General features: G+C 36.6%; 3 protein-coding genes across 4 annotated transcripts; 2 read left to right on the forward strand and 1 right to left on the reverse strand.

The window, feature by feature from the left end:
• Positions 1–41: 41 nt before the first annotated feature.
• Positions 42–4,055, forward strand: tdrd6b (tudor domain containing 6b). Its single transcript, XM_032546872.1, has 2 exons — positions 42–200; positions 1,274–4,055. Exons 1-2 carry the CDS (start codon positions 173–175, stop codon positions 3,757–3,759), a joined length of 2,514 nt encoding a protein of 837 aa, XP_032402763.1. The 5' UTR covers positions 42–172; the 3' UTR covers positions 3,760–4,055.
• An 809-nt stretch (positions 4,056–4,864) lies between these two features.
• On the forward strand, positions 4,865–7,445 carry ankrd66 (ankyrin repeat domain 66). Its single transcript, XM_032547729.1, has 3 exons — positions 4,865–5,088; positions 6,880–7,108; positions 7,210–7,445. The coding sequence occupies exons 1-3, from the start codon at positions 4,950–4,952 to the stop codon at positions 7,385–7,387; spliced, it is 546 nt and encodes a 181-aa protein (XP_032403620.1). The 5' UTR covers positions 4,865–4,949; the 3' UTR covers positions 7,388–7,445.
• Positions 7,124–20,469, reverse strand: adgrf3a (adhesion G protein-coupled receptor F3a). Of its 2 annotated transcripts, XM_032547728.1 has the most exons (18): positions 20,343–20,469; positions 18,673–18,724; positions 18,576–18,588; positions 17,918–18,046; positions 17,627–17,773; positions 17,416–17,522; positions 17,266–17,324; positions 17,041–17,165; positions 16,210–16,425; positions 13,903–14,145; positions 13,659–13,802; positions 12,000–12,114; positions 11,753–11,837; positions 11,302–11,484; positions 9,565–10,884; positions 9,442–9,483; positions 8,267–8,302; positions 7,124–8,178 (listed from the first exon to the last, which is right to left on the reverse strand). In XM_032547728.1, exons 2-18 carry the CDS (start codon positions 18,715–18,717, stop codon positions 8,119–8,121), a joined length of 3,069 nt encoding a protein of 1,022 aa, XP_032403619.1. In that variant the 5' UTR covers positions 18,718–18,724; positions 20,343–20,469; the 3' UTR covers positions 7,124–8,118. The 2 variants fall into 2 exon arrangements, with proteins under 2 accessions (XP_032403619.1, XP_032403618.1); XM_032547727.1 differs by having other exon boundaries at positions 7,124–8,302.
• Positions 20,470–22,099: the final 1,630 nt, after the last annotated feature.

The raw sequence follows: 22,099 nt of genomic DNA on the forward strand, positions 1-22,099 counted from the left end.
CCATAAGCATTTTTAGAATTTCAGGATGCCATCAGTGTATGTAAAAAGTGACTTCTAAAGCAGCCTGATGATGACGTACTATCCAGCTGTCAACCGAAGCCTTTAAAAAGCCACGTGAGCACAACGCACGTCCTTCCGACGAACTCCAGCCCAGTCCAACCAGAGGAGCGGGATGAAACGAACAGTCAACAATGGGCATGGTAAGGCAAAGATGGCCAAACATTTCGCTACGTGGGCTGAAATTGTCAAGTTGAAAAGTAGTACTTGAAGCCCCCAAGTACCAGTTTTTCTGTTCATTAAAAATGTAAAAGTAAAATTAGTTTACATTTTAATAAGCTACGAATGCAATATATGAATGAAATTGGCAAAGTAGTCCCATTCCTGAAAAACTGGTTTCTCTAAATCATATCAAATCAATCCAAAAAATGACTTGAAAGAAAGTTTGTCTCATTTTTGTCCAGAAAGACAATCTTGTAATGCTAGAACTGGACATGTATCATTTCGTCTTTAGAAAAGCTTGATGGATGGGTGTGTCCAAGTTTGCGCTTGACTAAAAGTTGATCAGTGTTTGTGGTCCTACTTACATTTATTTAAGTGGAAGCAAAAATATGATTAAATAAATGAAAATTGCTTTTTTGAAGAAGATTTTAATATGTCCTACAATTGGAATTAAAATGTTTTCAAACATGTTACTCTTTCTAAACTACCTCATCCCAAAGAAATATTTTACTTTTTACTATTTAAAAGCCTGTGTGCTTGCATAGCTCCCATCTTTAAGGAGACAAAATACAGACAATTTGGGTTGGTAAGCAATGGCTCAACAACTGAATTTTCAATGGGACATATTTCTGTAAAATGTTTGCATAGCTTGGTTATTTTAAGCTAATTTAAGGAACTAAAATGAAAATATGAAATTTCAGAAAATGTCACAGGAATTTGTTAAATAAATTCGAAAATTCAAAATTTGAGCCGATCTAGATTTTAAAAAAATACAAAACAAATGACATAAATATCAGTGCAGGTGTTGTTTTTGGTATCTGGCAGTTTTAATCAGAAATCAGTTGTGGGAAAAACTAAACTTTTGTTTTAAAATGAAACATTTATATCTGAGCAGTGTTTTTTGAGTTTACAAGTGCAGTTTTTTTAAAATTATACCTAAAGACAGAGAAATGTCTTTTTCACACCGAGACAGTCTCTCTTGTGCACTGTTAAATTAAATCAAATTTGACTGATATTACTATATGCTCTAATGTATATTTTTTTGTATCAACAGGATTCAGTCCATCGTCAAAGCCTGAAGATCCAGCGTTCTTGCAACTGAATGCACAAGCTTTTCAGTATTGCCTATTTAACGTGCAAAAACCCACCAGTCCCAAATGGACCATTGCTGCAAAAAGAGACTTACAGAACTTTATGAACTTGGACTCTGTGTCTGCCATTGAATTAAAACATGCTAGGAAGGCTGTAACATCTGAAGATGATCTGGAACTGAATGTGGTAGATATTGAATCCAGATCCGAGAGTCTGCCTAAGCACCTGGCTCAGTCTTGTGATCTTTCTCATACTGGGAGTCAAAGTCCCCCAGAAGTCCCAGTGGATGAATATCACTACTTCACACACAATATTAAAGTGGGTGGAGAAGAGAAGATTCTGGTGACATTTTCTGAATCGGTCCATCACTTCTACTGCCAATTGGACAGAAATTTGACCATGTTGGAAAAACTCCGGAAAATTGTTGCACTACTACCTGCCAATCATCAGAGCTCAGATTGTCCACTTGGACTTAATAGCATTTGCTTAGCCAAGTATACTGATGATCAGTGGTACAGAGGTCTAATAGTAGAAAGATCCCCAAATCTCAAGGTGCACTTTGTTGACTATGGGGACACCCTTGCTGTTCTTGACACTGATATTTGCCCCTTGCCTCCTGAAGCAAGTATCGCCAGGTCTGTTCCTGTTCAAGCTGTTCCACTCGGGCTGTTCAATGTTCCTGCAGATGTATCACTGGAAATCAACAAGTGGTTTGCCAACCATGCTGTGGGGAACAATTTCACCATTTCAGTAGCAGCAAAAGAGAAGAAGGGGAAGCTGTTGGTTGAACTGTTTGATGGATCACTAAATGTAAATGCCTTGGTCAAGGAGAAGGTGACAAAAATGAGACGACCAATGATGACTGTTGTGTTTCCTGACGATGAAGTCTCTGTCTCAAAAAAGACTACTTTGCCAAATGAGGATCATTCCCTACCTGAACTCACCAGATCATCAATATTAAAGAACAATACTGGCCCAGAAATGCAGGAAAACAAGGAAATGTGTCCCACATATGCCTCATCACCAAAGGCGGAGCAAGTGAAGGATTTGGACATCATTCTTAAGAACAATAAAAGCAGGACGGAGACTTTAAATCATAGCTTCTACAGCAACTTAGAAATGACTCAGTTTTCATCTCACAATCACCCAAAGCAAAATGCAGAGGGTTACATGTACAACTGGTCAAATATTTCCCAAAACATGGCTGTGGATGCATATGCTTCTTGTATTTCAGGCCCACATTACTTCTGGTGTCAGCATGCCAACACAGAAGACCTTGACAAACTGTCATGTCTTGCTAATGAGGTTGCAAAGGCACAAGACGTAATTTCGCCTGAGCATCTTAAACCTGGTGTTCCCTGCCTTGCTCTGTTTTCAGAAGACAACAAATGGCACAGAGCTCAAGTAACTGAGAACTCAGACAAAACAGTTCATGTCTTGTTTGTTGATTATGGCAATGAATGTGATGTCGAGAAAAAAGATGTAAGATTGGTGTCTCAAAACCTGCTAGAGATGGCTCCTCAGGCTTTTCTGTGTCGTTTGGATGGTTTTATGGAGTCCAGTGGCTTTTGGGATAATGAGGTCTACGATGACTTCTACAATCTCATAGTTGACAAACCACTTAAAGTGACAGTTGTGGCCGGAGGAGATTATTCAGAGAATGGTGTTCCCCAACACACAGTAACCACAGAATGTGATAAGATTGTAGTTAACAAGGTCATTCAGAAATACTGGAGGTCATTTTCTGGAGAACATTCTGGAAATATTGTGGCAAAAGATTTTCAAGCCAGCAACAGCAAGGATCATCTTGGGCCCTCCAAAGAAAAAACAAGTACTTTCACGTACAAGCAGCCAGAAGTGTTCAAAACTAAAACCGAAATGGTGTACGCATCCTGCATTGCAGAGCCAAAATTCTTCTGGTGTCAGTTTGCCAACACAGAGGATTTATGTGAAGTGTCCCAGCTAGCCCAGGAAGCTGGTAAGGCACAGCAGGATGTGACATTCCTTCAAAGTCTTGGACCAGGGAGCCATTGTCTTGCTTTGTTTCCTGATGACAAGCTGTGGTACAGAGCGATGGTAGTCCAGAAAGACAACAGAACAGTACATGTCCTGTTTGTGGACTATGGAAACGAGTCAGACGTTGACATCCAAGACACAAGACCTTTGCCTCAGAATCTTCTGGAGAAGGTACCCCAGGCCTTTCTTTGTCGTTTGATTGGATTTGATGAGTCTAAAGGCTCCTGGGATGACCAAGCTTATGACTTCTTCTACAAGCTTTTGGTTGATAAACCCCTTAAACTGACTGTGTTCAGTGCAGAGAGCCATTCAGAGATGCCAGTTCCTCAGTATGCAGTGGAAGTTGAATGCGAGTTGGTATCCATAAATGCATCACTGCAACATTACTGGAAACCATTTACAGAAGAATGTGCTGTGACAGAGTACCTTTAGACAATCAGCTGCTCACAAGGCAGTCCAACTCAAACATTCCTCCACTTTGTGTCTTACCAGTCTTAGCGGAATGAAGCATATCCAGAAGTATGATGGCTTTGTATTAATCTTTTGATGACCCTAGTTTCCTTAGGTGTCAGTGTGTCTGCCCAGAAGATCTGAAAGAGTTGTGACTTGCAGTCACATCGTCATCCAATAAGAGACTTGTATATGCCTCTGAGGATTCGTCATTCCTATTTCTTCTTGTCTGTTAAAATTTGTACAAAACCAAATAAAGAATTTCATGAGCAAATTAATTGAAAAGCCTATGATTGCAATTTTTTTCTGTTGACAGACCTCGGATTTCATTCTGTAATTGGTCTCAATAGATTTATTTGCTTTCTGTAGAAAATTATTGAAAGCTATAAGATATAGTTCTGACAATTTGAAAGGTAAAAAAAAAGTTTCTTTAGTTATTTAATTAAGCAAAGTGGTCTACAGAATGAAAATGTTGCAATATATATATATATATGTATATATATATATATATATATACATACATACATACATACATACATACAGAGAGAGAGAGAATTAATGTGGAAGAAGGTGATTTGATCATTTGAAATTTTTGACCTGCAATTTCTGACTAATGTTCTCTAACTTCCCAAACCTTCACTTGATGATTATATTTACATAGACATTGAAGTACCCACAAGTGGGCTTCATTGATGTGGCTTCTAGAGTAAATTTTTTTGCATTATAGTGGGTGTCAGAGTAAAGGAAGCTAAATACTTTTTTCTTTTTGCAAGGTTATCTTTTTTTCTATCCCTTTGTCTCACTTTTATTGGTCCATCATAAAACCAACTGTATAAAAACTAAGAAACGAACTTATTTTTGCTACTTTCTCACAGCAATATGTGACAAAAAATATTAGCACATTGATAAGCAGCACAAAGGCTGAACCTTTCTCCACAAGTAAAAATGTCTAAACCTATAAATTTTCTCCCAATTTCACATGTTTTAATGTAGGCAGTCCTATACTATAAATCACTTAAAAGCGTCAGTCTTCATTTCAGGCGCTTGACGCGTTTCAAATGCGCCGTGTTTTCTCTGGTCTGTCCAGCAGGTGGCACTATCCCCTTTCTCGTGCTCAGGTGAAGACTCCGCCATTTTGAATTCAGAATCCGTTGCTGGGCAACTCCAGAAAAATGACAGAGCTGCACCAAATCGTAGCAGCGGGAGATTATGAGAAGGTGAAGGAGATGCTGAAGAATCCGAAATGTAATCCCAATAACAAGGACGTCGACTGGAGCTACAAAACCCCTCTGCACTGGGCAGCAGCTAATGGTGGGCGCTTTAGAAGGAACTCCACCTTCTACCTCCATGTCTTTTCTTCCTGCTGTCTCAAGTTACATTTGTCCTTGTTCTCTCTAGACGTACAACGGAAGAATGGACTCTTCTAGTTCTTTTCTCTTTTTCATGAAATGTATATAAAGATATCTTTTGTAGTCTAAAGCTTGTCTTTTGTCTTGTCAACTTTAGTTGCATGGTAAACCCCTATTGTTTTGCTTTAAGATCTCAACCTATTAAAAGAGAAACTATGCCTAGCACCTCAAGATGAAGACTGCCCAGGCATAACAATATGACCACTAACAGGTGAAGTGAAATGTTAGAGATGCAGTATACATTAGATTTTTTGTTAGTATGTTAGCAGTACACTATTGAACATTTTATAGATATTTAAGTATATTTAACTGGGGAACGTTTTTGTTTGTCCTTCACAAGCATTAAATATCACAGTGCATCCAAAAGGTATTCAGACACATCCTGATATTGTTTTAAGAGTAAAAGAAAATATGAGTTGCTGTGAATACTCTGAATCCACTGTAGGACGGACCATCAAGCGGGTAAATTATGTATTTGATTGCAGATAAATCAATATTAGAGATGCAGGAATGTTAAAGACTCTTATTTTACTGACTGGCAGCAAGACAACCCAAAGTTTTTCTTTGTTTCCCTTGGATATTAGAGTTGAAACATAATTTATTATGTTGCATAATAATAGTTTCACCTAACATGTCAGACGTTGAGTTTAACTTTGCCACAGTAAATGTGCATCTTGGAGTAGTCTTTCATGCAATCGCTGTTAATGCTTTTTGCTACTTGGTGGTTCTGCTTGAAAACAAGTTCAAATATTTTTGAAGCTCTCAAGATAGTTTTAATTCCAACTACAACCTTCAAACTGGCTTGCCTACAACTAAGCAACTGTTTACAACTGTAGTACAGTACCTTTTTCTCTGTTTTTTATTCACATATTAGAAAAAAAGTGCAGCAGGAATGACTAAATGAAAAACAAAACTACAGTATTAGATTAATCACTGCACTCAAAATAACACCCAAAATAGTTACTGAAAAGGGTCTCATATTTTGTGCTACTGCTTGTTATATAGGAACTGAATTTGGTTATTAATGTGGACAATAGTATCCGTCACTTTCGTGTTGCATTTATGTCCTTCACAAACAGGTCATCATTTTATGCTACAATGGTTTTGATTTCAAGGGTAATTTTAATGCTAAGATAACTTTATTCTTTATTTACACTGACAAAAAATGGTTCTTATTGCAGAATTTTGCCCTTTATTTAAATTAAAAATGATATGGAATTACTTTAATCTATTTAAATTGTACTCTAAAACCTGTCCAAATGAGGCAGTCCAGTATATTAAAATACAGAAAGGTTTAAGAAAAGGATTACAATATCAGCCTGTAAGGTTATCCTGCGTTCTAGCTTTGTCCACATAAAGGATAAAGTGTGGTTTAATGTTTTCTAATTCCTACAAATGTCTTGCTTCCATTTTATTTAACCAATATCGCTTCTCCAGCGGCTTGTGGAGTCATGAGATTCACCATAAAAATGTATCAGTTTGTGTTTACTAGACCAGATTTAAACCTGTGCGACAGACTGGCGACCTGTCCAGGTGTACCCCGCCTCTCGCCTGGAACGTTAGAGATAGACACCAGCACCCTTCCTGACCCCACTAGGGACAAGGGTGTTAGAAAATGGATGGATGGATTTAAACCTGTTTTTTTTTTTTATTCTATGTTTTAGAAAACTCTGTATTGCATTTTTTTTCTCAGGAGATACAGAAATTGTCAAGTTGCTGTTAGAGAACGGAGCCAATCCTTGTTTGAAGACAGCGCACGGATGGACCCCTGCCCACTATGCTGCAGAGTCCGGTCATCTGCCCACACTGCGGATCCTGCACACCTTTCATGCACCAATGGACAAAGAGGACTGCTGTGGAGACAAACCAATAAGATTAGCCGAAATATACGGAAAAGAAGACTGTGTTCGATTCCTTCAAAAGTACGAAACAAAGCCCAATTTTCACCTATTTTTCCTTTATTACGAACAACCTTTACAAAAGTTTCTGATTTAATGTTACAAATCTTTTTAATATGTTGCAGAGCAGAGCTTGAGTGCAAAGACTTCCGTGAGAAAATAGCTGAAGAAGATATTGCAAACGACTCAGATGAGGAGTGGTTACAGCAAAGCAAAGATTACGAAGAAGACATTGCTTTTAGAACCAGGAGGAAAACTAAGACTAGACTCAAGTCTAAAACATCATTTTGGCATACAGGTTGAGTCTTTTGCTCCATTTCTCTTCAAATATACCAACTAAAACTTGAATAATTCAATGTGACTCTGATCACAGCTGGTATTTGTATAAGCTGAGTTAACTCATTAAATCCTAAAGGTGCATACAGAACAAGTTCATGCAAAATGTAACACAAAGAGGCTAAAAATAATTAACTATACACTTATAATTTTACTAATAATATTAATAAACAATCACATTAAAAAGATATGGAAGTCGAGAGTGAACGTTTTCAGCATGTGCTTTCTCCCAGTGGTTTTCTTGAGAAAACCATTTCTGATCCAATCATCTCGTGATCTCGAGATGATCACGAGACGACTGGTGTGTGTTAAACCTGATTCCATCCTTCAAATACATGCCACATGTATTTACACAACGGCACAAGCAAAGTTTGTTTTATTGAGATTAACTTGTTATCCCATGAAAACCATCAGGAAATGAATTCGTCTTGAGAGAACCATTGATGAAATGAACTGGTTTCAAGAAAATCATCAGGAAATTAACTCTATCTCCAGAAAACCAATGGGAAATTATATTGTTATTTCCAGAAAATGGAACATTAACTGGTTATCTCGAGAAAACCTTTGGGAAAAAAGTACACGCGGAAAACATCCACTCTTGGCTTCAGTAAAAAGTGAATGCACACTGTACATTTATTTTCAATGGCACATAAATGTGATACTAGTGATACTAGTTTTACATGTAGATGAAAATAGTTTCATTTCTTCCATGTTGACTCTGACTTTGAGGTGCTTTCACTGACACTAGATGCTGGAGCCTGGAGATCAGAGGGAAGAAGAAATGGCAATAAGACATACAAGAGAAATAGCCATGGTATCATGTAATTGTAGTTGCGGTGCACCTACTTTCTTCTTAATGTGTTTCAGTAGAGCCTCACGAGTCTGTAGAAATTATGGTGAGAAAATCATTAAATCGGTTATCTGGCAGAAATGATTAATTATGATAAAAGATGGCAGCTATCAGTACTGGCTTTTAACAGTGTACACACCCCTGTAAGAATTTCCTGTTTTTGAGCAGCAACCTTAGTGGGCACACCATTGGAAAATACTGAATTAATTTAAGCAGGTCAGCATCCCACCACTTGATTGGCAAGGTCCACCCACTTTACCTTGGTAACGTTAGATTTCCCTCTTGAGGTGACCTCAAAGATTTAAAGTCGAATTTATTAGCTCTCAAATGTGGCTATAGGGACATTCAAACACTTAAGATTTTCTTCTTCTGTTTATTTTGAGACATCCTCTGACTCACATAAAATCCCCTATCTTTTGCTTTGAAGCAGACTTGGGGGTTTGGGTCTAAGATATCAGTTTGAGGTCAAAACTGAACTATTGCTAAATAATATTCCTTATCAAAACTACCAGTACAGCAAATTAACCCATATCTAGCATGATATACAGTACCATCATGTTTTACCATGGGTACAGTTCTTGTTTTGCTGTGTTTGTGTGTTAAACTTACTTTTTAGACTGGTGGTCAAAAGCTCCACATGTTATGGATATTTTAATCTGGTTAGGAAGGGATTTACATTGACTTTCTGTCTTGCATCCAGCATAGAGGACATTGAGTTCTTCAAATGTAGAACTCAACCAGGGCACACCTGAAATGTTTGCAGCTTCTTCAGTGTTACTGTTAAGGTTTACATATAATACTCTGGGTCTATTGCACTCTCCTCCAACTGATCGTTTTGTGAGATCACCGTTTTTTTGTTTACTAAAGGACGCATTACGCAAAAGAGTAAATGCCTTCCGATGATACCTAGACGTTATGTAGATTAATTAATTTCAGGGTGTGTCCACCAAGGCAATCAAAGAGTCATTTTTTCAGTTGAATAAACCACAATATGTGTCGCATTAAAGGTGGAAAATTTTGTTTTTCCCTCTAACATCTGGGATTTTAACAGGGGTGTGTACACTGTAGTCATATTAGGTCTTAACATTGCCGTAAACAACAGCTTAGAAACATTTGTAGATCACACTGTGTAGCATCATTGAGCTGTATCATTATCTGGCTCGTTTCTTACCATTCTGTCTAAGAAGCATGTGGTCAACAAAATGAAGAAGCCCTGGAATTGAAAGAGAGTACTTGTATGGCAAATACTTCAGTTTGTTTATGTGTTACATTGAATAAAATATTTTGACTGTACCTGGAATCCATTGAGTACGGTGAAGATGTATTCGAATGCATATGCTGCGGGTCCGCTTGTGAGATCAAAAATCAAAATGGCAAATCCAAAGATCCACGTCACACCAAAAATCGGGGTCAGTAGGATAATGGATCTCACAACAGTTTTGGCTGCTGCTTTCTCCTTTTCTGGTGAAATGTCAGTTTTTTGGTGTATTTCTGAGTGGTGGCTTATGAGCTTCATGATGACCACAAGCATTGAGAACACATTAATGAAAACAATTGCTCCAACTGGAATGATAAACGTATAAAAAGTGCCTTTAAACAGTCCGCCATAAACCAGCCAGCAGGTCTTCTCCAAGTAATATACCCCCTCAGCTCCACCGTTGCAGGTAAGAAATGTGACAAAGACTATGATCAAGGGGATGGCGTAGCCTACAACCAACGAGAACCTCAGATAGTTTGCCTTGCTCACCTTGTGGAACAAAAACACTGCCTGATGAAGAAGTGTGGCGCTCAAACAAAACGTCCAAAAGAACATAGCCAGATAGCAGAAATGCTTCAGCACCGCAGAGGTTCGACACCAGAGGTCTGAAATATTCTCTGGGTTGGAAGAAGATGCCAAAAAGCAGAGGTTACCAATCAGCAAGCACAGACAAATGTTCACATGGGCAGTGTGACGTAAATATAGTGTACTCGTCTTGACTACATCGCTCCAGACTATCAGTTCTATTACAAGAGTGACAATGAGTGACAACACTGATACTGACAGAGCTGCATAAGTTAGATAAGTCAAACCAGGGACGTCCAGGGGCTCCTTGGACAGTAGCAATGCAAACGAGGAAAGATGATCACATGTGCAGTGGCCCTCCTTAGAGGGACCCAACCACCTACATCCGTCTGATGAAAACGCATGTTTTTTATTGTCCCAAAACACACATTTTAGCTCAACATTACGAGGTCTTGGCTTGATCATTTCAAACTTTAGGGTAATGTCACTATAGCTATCTGCAGTTGTGGATACAATGATACTGTTGACCTCTGTTTTATTGTCAAGATTGGGCAAATATTTATCCAGTTGTTTGAATGCAGCTGTTTTCACATTCACTCCACCTGAAAGAACAACTGAAACATTGAAAACAGTGATGTTGCAGTTGGAGCTATTGCACACATCCACGTGCAGATTTTCTTTCTTAGTCCCCCCTGTCATATTTGATATTTTAATTAAATTCTCAACAGAAAGCATGAATTTCTCAGCCATTGAAGTGTTGTCAGTGGTATCTTTATTCCACGAGTCTTCAAGACTTTTATTCAGCAAATGACTGGATGAGAATAGAAAATTCTGAAAAATAAAAGCAGAATCACAGGTCATTTTCTGGAAGATGGTTGTGACGTGTAAAAAGTATTACATACCAACCTACAGTATATTGATGTCATTTTTTGGCATTAGGAATTTGAAGTTTAGTGAAAAAATCTTTAATTTAATAAAGATGCATAAATTATCTGCATTACTACCTTGAAAAAGGCTATTTTTTTAGAACAAACAATTATTTTGTGACATTTAACTTTTTTGCAAAAAGCTTTGAGTTGGCTGAAAGCTCTTAGTTGGAAACTGCTTTGTTAGACATCATGGTTTCGTTTAACCTTAACACTGTTTAGTATATCAGTGAAGTTGTAATGAAATAAACCCTATAATGAAGTCATGAAAGCATACTGATTATGTCTTAATTCATAAAGATCAAAATGCTTTGATACTCACTTCTATTGCTGTCTCATTTGTAATAACACTGTTATTTAACTTTTTATCCATGGTGCTAAGTACTGCGACCGATGTATTTATGTTAGCATAACCAGGTAATTTTGATGTCTTTGTGACATTCACAAAGCGTTCAAATACTATTGCAGCATTTGTAGCCAGTATACCAAGTCCAATGTCACTAATCTGAAAGAACAATAAATATGAAGGTTATTATTGTGTATTCTACAGCAACTTCTTAAATCAGCAAGCTGAAGTATATTATTATACCTCAAGTGGAATACTTCTTATAGTAATAATTCCTATTTACTGTAATTCCATAAAAATAAAAAAGTTGAAAGCATATTTAAGTACAACTGTACAACAAAAAGCAGTTTAGTTACTGTACATTACATACATACTGTACATTTACGTGCAATGATAGAAAGTTAAGATGATAGTAAAATTCACATACTGTAGCACTTTCCAGCACATTAGCGAGGTCCTGTTCAACACACTGTGAAACCTCGTCACCCCATATCCCTTCCCGGCCTATTCCCCTGAAAGTATTAAATGAACATTAATGAAACTATTCATTAATGTTAACAATTTCAATAAAATTAAATGTTATTGAAATGTTTCATTAGTTAAATAAACCATTTTGTGTTTTTCAAAGTTAGAGAAAACAAATGTTATCTGATAGTGAAGAGTTCAAATCTCACCCAGGTGAACACTTTCGCTTTCTTGTTCCAGCTTTATCCTTGCATTTTATTTCTGCAGTAAATTCGGCCTTGGTGTTTCCCCATTCACCTTCTGCTGAACAATATTGATTCTGAACTGTTTAGTACAAATAAAAAAAATCATTTAGTACAAAAACTATGCAGAGCAAAACTCCAAGTTTAAAAATGTTATTGTGAGGAATGCAAAAAGTATCGCATTAACTTTTAAACAGTTGTCTCTTTTGAATTATAAGATTGAGGGTGATTTTGTATAAATTCTCTAAGTTGTATTAAGGTTGATTTAATGTGGGACTGCAGCTCATCTACAACGCTGCTTCTTGTTGCTGAAGTAGATTTTGGTACTCGTATGGGTGAGTCCCAAGTTGCTAATGGAAACATTGACATCTACATATTCATAAAGCTTGTGAGCCCTTTAAAAGTTCCAGACAGACAGCAGCACAAGCTGTGGAGTTGATAAACCACATAGGACCAACACCAGCAGATGACATGACACCTCAAATCATCACATAATGTTGAATCTTCACTCTGGACCTCCAGCAACTTGGATTGTATATCACTTCACTCTTCCTCCAAATTCCAAAATTTTGTATTTCAAATTAAATGTGAAATTTACTTCGATTTGAAAGGAGGACTTTGGACCACTGAAAAACAGTCCAGTTTATTTCCTGCTTCGTCTCAGGTTCAGCATTTGCTGAAATCCTGACATGCGACAGCTATAGCATTGGGTGTGTGCTGTGGCTCTTAAAGCTTCGACTTCAGCTGCCGTGCATGCCTTAGCTCTTTACCAGACTCTCTTGAATGGGCTAACAACATATAGATATTAATGTGGTCTTTTTCCCTCTGCTGAACTTAACATAGTATGTGTGGAGACAACATGCTATGGACAGCTAGCTTCTTTAGCAATGATCTTTTTCAGCTTAATCTCCTTGTGTATGGTGTCGCTGACTGCTGGACATCTGCCGCCCAGCAGTCTTCTTGAATGTCCAGACTGTGATGCGTTTCAAACATTTTTTTGATTAAACTTGTATAATATTGTTATTTCCAGAAGACCAGATATCTTGAGCTTCATTCTCTGAGACATAATCATCAAAATTAAGGATGATAAACACCTGAAATATATCAAGCTAATGTTCACATGTTTTAGATTAAAGTACAGAAATAAAGTACATTTTTTGTGATATTTTGATTTTACTCTCAAAGTACTTCTCTATCAGATACATGACTGGTCAGAATTGATTATATTGAATTGAATGTGCCCAAACGTTTGAGTCCACTTGCATTTCCACTTGCATTTCAGAAGTTAAATGGTCTGTACTTGTGTAGCACTTTATCAAGTCTAAAGAACCTCAAGGTGCTTCACACTACATTCAGTCATTCACCCATTGACATGCTGATGGTGGCAAGTTACTGGATGGAAGCATCACCGGCCTGCTAGTGGCCACCACTAGCAGGCAAGGAGGGTAAAGTGTCCTGGCCAAGGACACAACGACAGAAGCAGAACTGAACCGGCAAACCACCGATTGAGAGATGAACTTCTACCTCTGTCTCCACCAAATTCAAACGCTTTTTCAGTGCAGTAAAAAAACACACAATTCATTGTGTCAAAGAAAAAAAGCATCATTATCTTAAACTGATACGTACGATAAATGACTTCGACCGTCATAGATGCCTTTTGGACTTGGTTGCACTCATTAGTAAAGTCGCAATATGAATCTGGAGAAGAATTCCCCTTGTCTTTCTTACAGTCAACTATTATTTTAGCTGAATAAATCAGTTTGTCTTTGTCTGTGAAAGTGACATAAACAGGACAAGTATTACAAGAACAAAGGCATTCAGAAGATGGTTCAAAGAGCGAACATGAGTAACACTAGAGAAATTTTCCTACCTGTAGTCGTGGGTAATACAATGGCACCTTCTTGCCAGCTCACATTGTATTTTTCGGTGGTATTCTTTATCTCACATTTCACGATCACATAAAGAACACTATCTTCTTCTGTCTTACACAAGGGAAATGCCGGATCTGCGGAAATGTCGATCTTTGGTTTGAGGCATACATCCATTGTATCATTGGCTTTATGGTTTATGGTTATTTGACCTTCTTTTTCAACAAAAAGACATACGTACTCTCCTGAGGAAGGAACAACATGGAGGGTTCAAACAGAGGCAAAAGGGGTAAAATATATTTCAAGGGATTAGACAACCATTATGTGATAAATGCTCAGTCAACAGATTAATTTTCTTTTCCTGTAGTTTTACAAGTACAATTCTAAAAACTAACACTGTGGTGGTTCCCGGGGAAGTAGTTGTGCTACATACTGCTGCTCTAAAAATGGTGAACACACCCCATTTTTCTTAACACTGAGGAGTTGGATCTTTGCCCCACCACACACAAGCAAAAATGATGAGGATTATGACATAAACTGATAGAATTGTGAACATTCTCATTTAAGAAGTATATTATTGAAATGTACACATGTATTTTTTATGTATTATTACTTTAGATAATCCTGCTTATGGCAATAACAACATATATTGTGTTGGACTTAGTCCAGTACTTCCCAAAGCTGGGGTCTGAGTTGTGATCCAACAAGTATTGGCTCTGGAGATCCTCTACAAAAATGTTACTAAATTGAAAAAATAATAATTGATTAAACTAATTTGTGTTGTCACTTAAGTACTATTTGCACACTCATAAAATATCCTGACTCAGAAGTTAAAATAGTTCAAAACCACTGTATTAGTCTATAAAACTGCACGATGTTTTTTTACATGTTGCTTCTGTTCTCTGAGGTCAAAATACAGTGGCTTGCAAAAGAGGGCTGAATACTTTTGCACACTGCAATCAAATATATTTATGTTTGTGGTTGTAATGTGAAAAATATGGAAAACTTTAAGGGGTTTGAATACTTTTGCAAGCCACTGAAGAAGTGTGTGTGCTTTTGGGGTTTGTACTTCAGACATGGGAGAGGCTGGTCCTAATTCTCATTTAACTCTGGAGGAGTTGCAGAAATCCACTGCTCAGATTAGATTTCTGACAGTACACTCCTCAAATCTGGAGTGTATGAAGGAAAAATAGAATACATTTATTGTCCTTTTGGAAGTTTGCCACAAGTCAGGCAAGAGGACCAAACAAGCTTGAAGAAGCATTGTCAGGCGTTTATGCTAAAAGAGACAGATGGACAGACTTAATTATACAGCAATAATGGGAGGAACTAGAATGGAACTGAAATGTTTTACATCAAAGCATATTCATCTGTTAGAGTTAGGGATGCACGATAGTTATCAGACCGATAACAAGAAATTTAATTCTTATTTATCCAATATAACAAATGATAAAATGTTTTGTTGCGTAGATGTTCTTTTTGTTGTTGTTTGTGTTGTTTTTTGAGCACTTATGCTCCTGCATGGGACCTGCACAGAGTTCAAGAGGCGTCAGTATAATTGGAGAAAACATTTTTCTGACTGCAAATAAATAATTTTAAAATTCCCTCTTGTCAGAAAACAATAGTTAAAAAAAAAATCTATCATCCCAGAGTGTTACACGCAAACAACAGAAATATATACATAAAAGGTCCAAATGACTCCCAAGTTGGAACTTCCAACACCATGTGAATGCAGCCCAGGGTAAACAGAGAACATAACAGCCGTTAGTTTGGAGGCTCTTTTAAGGTTTTGGAAGAATAAAATACGCTGATTTTGTTTAACAAATGTTAAGAGACGGTTCGGCGAGGACAAAAACAACACGACCTTTATCACGTCAAATTTGATCAGTCACCTTAAACACAAACCATTGCTTTGGTGGAGAATTCAAAGTATTCGCGAAGCCCAGGATGCTAAAGACTTTAACAATAAGTTCAGTAAGCCACCAGGACTCAAATCCATTGGTGAAGCTTTTGACAAAACAAGTCATTTGGAATGAGAAAACTGTTGGTTATTTGTATTGTGTTTTTTTTTTTTCAAAAAGTTATTACATCTGTTTCTGTATTTAGAATAGTGTAGTCAAAGTCCAAAGCTAAACACAATTAAAAGACTTAAAGAATTATGTTTACAGATGCTACCAATCCAGTCTGACTAAGCTTGAATTGTTTTGAAAGGATGACTGAGCAAAATGACATGACAAAATGGATTGTGAACATTTTACAAGGTATTGAGGGCCAAACGATCTACAATGTTGTGGTTGTAACAAACTTACCTTGCCAGAGTTCGTTAACATGTTGAATCGTGACTGAACTTTCTTTTTCTTTAATTTCTACTGTTGAGATGCTGCCATTAGTTATGAGAAACGATCCATCTTCTCTATTCAGGTTCCACTGTGGTTGGGCTTTAAGCTCTCTCTCAGTTTTACAAGTAACAACAGTTTTGTTGTCATACGGCACTGATGCCTTTGATACTTCCAAATTGACAATGCCTGTGAATTGAAAAAGTTTACAACTTTAGAAAGTTTACACAGGAGTTTATGATCTTAAAAAATGAGGTTGCACTATAAATGAAAAACTTTTTTTTACTCTAAAACGCAACTGAAAAAACCCCCCAAACTAGTCTGTTAAATGAAATTCTTAAAATTTTCTTTTAAAGCTGTAATAAGGAGGTAGCATTAGGATCATCCTGTAAAGTGATAGCTTATTAGATCACCTTTGCATTTATTTCAGAATTACTGTCAATTTTAGAGAACCTTATTAGCCTGATATAAAGTTCAGGAGGCTTAGCAGGAAGGAAACTGGTCAAGGTGTCAAAAAAATAGATGCAATAAAGTAATAATAATAATACTTATGCTAGCTTTATTTTGCGGAATCTACTTTTAAAATGTATTTAGCACAATTAATATTGTATGAAAAGTTGAAGAGGTTTCTTAAATAACTGCTACCTTATTTTTCCACCATAGTAAAATTACATTTTAACTTTGGTGTGAAAATCTTTAAAAAAAAAAAAACAAGCAAGTCATTGAAGAAACAAAACAAGATCTAAAGTTATTGTGAAATGCAACTCTAGTATGAATCCAACTGGTGAAAAATATAGTAGTTACCTTTTGTCTCCAAAGTCATACTGCCTGTTAGAGTTTTTGTCAGTTCTGTAGATTTATTAAACAGTTCTCCCGAACTAACGTCAGAGACGATCTTCATTGTAAAATCAACAATAATGCTCCCGAGACTTTAGTGAAAAACGAAATCAAATAATTATTTTAAACATTTAAAAAAATGGATGTGTGCATATTTTTTTTATTATTTTTAATATTTAGAAAAGAAAGTACCTGAATTGTATTATTGCCAGACTGTCAAATCCTCTTATTTTACTGTATAGGGTTTTCATCTAAAAAGACATTACCTGCATTATTCATCTATTTCCAAATGTATCAAATAATTATATTTGATAATTATTTTCATTACGGAAATGATTTTACCTGATTTAACAGACGTGCATGACAGGTCATATATTTGGATGAGGCCTTATCTGTCAGGCAATCAGTATAGTTATCTCCGCCCAGTTTGAATCTCCCCGTGATATCAACTGTTAAGAACAAAATGTAGAAGGTTAATGAGCATCAACCCTTTCTCCAAAGAGCACACATAGTTTAAAATGTTTGGTTAAACAAACAGTAAACGTCCACATGCCTGTAGTGTTTAAAGTGCACATTGAATTAGAGTCAGCCTTGAGGGTACAGTTATTCCCATCACAACCCTCTTTGAGAAGAACTTCATCACTCCATTTGTGGCCATGTTCGCATCTACATGTTTTACTACCGTTGTTTTTGTCACATTCTTATTGGGGGTGAAAGAAACACACAATCAGAAAACAAACAAACAAAAAAAACCCAGAAGAACCAAAGTTTTATTGATTTGGTTTTCTGGAACTGACAAATCTAAAAGTGCAGTACTTGGAATCTTCCTTTGTTTCTTTCTTACTTGTTGTCATTCTAACGTTGTCGATGGTCACGTTGTTGTCTTTCACATAAAAGCTCAGGTTCGAACTGATTATTTCAATTGCACTTCTGTCTATTATCAGTTTAGCGTAATACATCTGCGTTGAGTTCTCTGAAACGTTCAAAGAGAAACTGAAACATTAATTGATGCTTAAAGGTGCAGTATGTAACTTTTATGAAGAATATGTTTTTTACATATTTGTTAAAACAGTCACTATGTCCTGATAGTATAATATGAGACAGATAATCTGTGAAAAGATCAATCTCCTCCACCTCCTCCATGAGCTACGATTGACCTCTAAAGAAATGCAACACTCTCGACCAAAAAATCAACCAATCAGAACCAGGAGGAGGGTCTTAGCGCTGTCACTCAACTTCATGTACACACGACGTGATTGACAGCGCTCCTGGCTCTGGTTATTTCTAGTTAGCACTGGGAGAAGTCAGAGGAGCTTTATTTTGTCACAGATTATCTGCATCATACAACATGGTGATACTTTCAGCAAATATGTACAAAATATTTTTTACACAAGTTTCATACTGCAGCCTTAAAGCAAAGAGCACCAGCAGATGGTAACCTGTGAAGCCTTTACCAACATCAACAACCAGTGAGACAGGAGCTTTAAAGAAATGCTCTTTACCTGTTGCAGAGGCCTGCAAAGGAAAAAAAACATGCAATTTTAATAATCTGGTGTTTTCATTGTAAGTTTTAGTATCTTTTTGTGGAATATGACAAACCTGACTGTTTAGACTCAGTATGTAGAGAAATATGAAGACCCACATCTTGACCCTGCAAAAAAAAAAGATATATTACCAAAGTCCATCCATCCATTTTCTAACACCCTTGTCCCTAGTGGGGTCGGGAGGTGCTGGTGCCTACCTCCAGCTAACGTTCTGTACGAGAGGCGGGGTCACCCTGGACAGGTCGCCAGTCTGTCGCAGGGCAAACAGAACTTACTGGAGGGACTTATGTGAAAGTTCTGACTTGGAAACAACTCAGGTTTTCCCAGGATGGGCTGGGACAGGGATGTCTGCCTAACACTTGTGGATCTGTAATCTTGTGTCCCAATTTTATTTGTAATCCTTCCTACTTACACGGATAAATGCCTCATTCAAAAAAACACAAAAAAACCAACTAATTAAATATTGTAGAAAGTTGCATAGGTATGGCTGAACTGATCTAGATTTAAAATAATTGACCACAGTTTTATGTTAATAGGACGACTGGGTGGGACGCACAGGAACACTGCGGGGAATGAATAATGACGTATAAAACTAAAACCCACTTTTTATATCTAATTTCAAATAAGTTTCACAGTATTTTCTGTATTTAAAGAGTTCAACCGATAAAGTTAAAAAAATTGTAGATGTTATATTATTTTTCTCATTTTTATAAAAATTTTAAAACCACAACGCTATTACAAAAATTTTGTACAAAGGATTGTGGTCCTTAAATGTCCCTATTTAGCAAAAACACACAAACCTACACTATTTAACAACTATAATTATTTATTTTTACAAGTCACAGAATATAGACATCCATCCATTTTCTTACTCCCTTGTGGGGTCAGGAGGGGTGCTGGTGCCTATCTCCAGCCAGACATTTCAGGCAAAATACCCCGGGCTGGGAATCAAACCCAGGACCTTCTTGCTGCAAGGCAGCAATGCTGCCAACTGTGCAGCCCTTCTTATAGACATGTTTTATAGATTTGAATCAGTTTTTTATGGCTCATAAGGCGCTTTGCTTATTTACATATAAATACATGAAACAGGTCATATCGACGTCGTCAGGACAAAAAACTGTGATAAAAATCTATGACACGGGCGTGCCGTGGTGGCGTAGTGGTTAGTGCGACCCGTATTTGGAGGCCTTGAGTCCTCGACGCAGCCGTCGCGGGTTCGACTCCTGGACCCGACGACATTTGCTGCATGTCTTTCTCCCTCTTCTTCCCCATTTCCTGTCAGCCTACTATCACATAAGGGACACTAGAGCCCACAAAAGATCCCCTGGAGGGGTAAAAAAAAAAAAAAATCTATGACACTCGTCAGACACATACTGTACTTGAATCACTGTGTCCGTGTTGCGCAAATTGTGTACTTTTTAAAATTTAAAGTGCACAAATGAAAAGGCATTTTTTTTATTGCTGAAATTATATTAAAAAAAAAAGATTCCAACAATAAAGACATACTGACGTTTATGGCGTTAGGCAAGAGGCTTTGTGTTATGTTTAAAAAATTAAAAATATGCAGCACACTGAGTGCATCATCAAAACTACATTAACTTATGTGTTAATTGCTTTCATCATTAAAAACATAAAAACCTGTGACATAAAAACCTGTGACAGTCAATGGCAAAATAATTGCATTAATAGTTACTATGAGAAAAGAAAATACAAAGACGAGCTCACCTGTGTTTTCTTCATGCACATCAGTGAACCTTCACAGCAGCAAAATGGCCAAAAACAACAGCCGTCCAGTGAGAAAGCCAGTTTTCACACCAGGGTTTATAGCGGACATGCAAACAAAAATGGTTCCAGCGACACTTTAATTTGACTGTCAAATCAGATTACAGTCCGTTCTTTGTTTTATCATGCCATCTCGACGGATCTCTAGCTGTTATGAAATAAAGTATTATATCTCACGTATTTTCCCCTCCTTTGAAAAAAAAAAAAAAGACAGCACAAAGTTATTTTATTAGTTTAAAGAGTAAGCTATAGCAGATATGTAGTTGGTATTAAATACTCTAAAATGTAAGCAACTTTGTTTGTACATTTAAATTTTGCAATTAAGACTCTTTTGTGTTTCCTACAGTCCTCTCTATGTCAAATCTAGACTTTAATACAGGTATTTAAATTGTGCAGAGGAAGGGTTGAAAAACCAGTAGTAATTTTAAATACACTTATCAAAATGCATTAAAACGAATAAAACATGAGAATGATTATATAGGCAGAGCAATTAAATAGCACATTTTATAAACAATGAACATTTCAAACCCCTTACATACGCCCTTAAAAGTATTTACATCCAATTATCTCCATTTGCAACACAACATTAGGACTATTTTAATTTATTTTTCACAGAACTATGAATCTGGGTTTAGGTTGAACGAATCCCAAGCATAGAAAATTCTATTTCTTAATATTAAATTCTCTACATCCTAATATTTTACAGCAGACAAACAAATGGAGTTAATATTCCTTGAAAACAATGGGAAAGCCATTTAATTTACCTCTAAATAAGAATTTGAAAATCAGCTTCAGCCTTTGCGTGGCCATACTGTCTCGCACTGCAGTTAGCCTGACATAAGACGAAGAAATGGGAGTTCATTTTTAGCCACATTTTCCACTTTGTTACTCATTTAAAATGTCAGAGTGTCAAACTATATATTTAGTTAGCAAGATAAATATTTAGGTTACAAACTATCTAGCTCCAAACTAAATAGTTAGCTAGCTAGCTATATATTTAGCCTCAAACCAAATATTTAGTTAGCTTATTAACTAGCGAAGTAATAGTTTAGTTAACTAGCTTGTTAATAAAACTATTAATTTAATTAAATTAACAGCTTCAAAATAAATATTTACTTAGTATGCTAAATATTTAGTTTGAAGCTAAATATTTAGTTTACAAACTATCTAGCGCCAAACTAAATAGTTAGCTAGCTAGCTATATATTTAGCCTCAAACCAAATATTTAGTTAGCTTATTAACTAGCTAAGTAATAGTTTAGTTAACTAGCTTGTTAATAAAACTATTAATTTAATTAAATGAACAGCCTCAGAATAAATATTTACTTAGTATGCTAAATATTTAGTTTGAAGCTAAATATTTAGCTTACAAAGTGAACATTTAGTTTCGGTATGCAAATTCACTTACCCATAACTTTGCGAAGTCTTGTGAACCTTTAAATAAATTCCTACCGGCGTGACTGACTAACAATAAACTCCTCTATTGTTGCTCTTGTCATCTCCTCATCGTCGTTTCTTTCCCTAGCGGTATGTACAACATTTCAGCTTAAAACATCGCATGAGCCGTTTTACTGGCTACAAACGTTTACGCAGGTTTTATTTTGATAGTCCACTTCCGGGCTTCGCCGCGTGAATTTGCACATTAGCTAACTATTTAGCTTTGAGCTAAATATTTAGCTTCCTTATTAAGTGTTTAGTTTG

Source organism: Xiphophorus hellerii, chromosome 19 (assembly GCF_003331165.1).
Source record: "Xiphophorus hellerii strain 12219 chromosome 19, Xiphophorus_hellerii-4.1, whole genome shotgun sequence".
Lineage (NCBI taxonomy): Eukaryota > Metazoa > Chordata > Actinopteri > Cyprinodontiformes > Poeciliidae > Xiphophorus > Xiphophorus hellerii.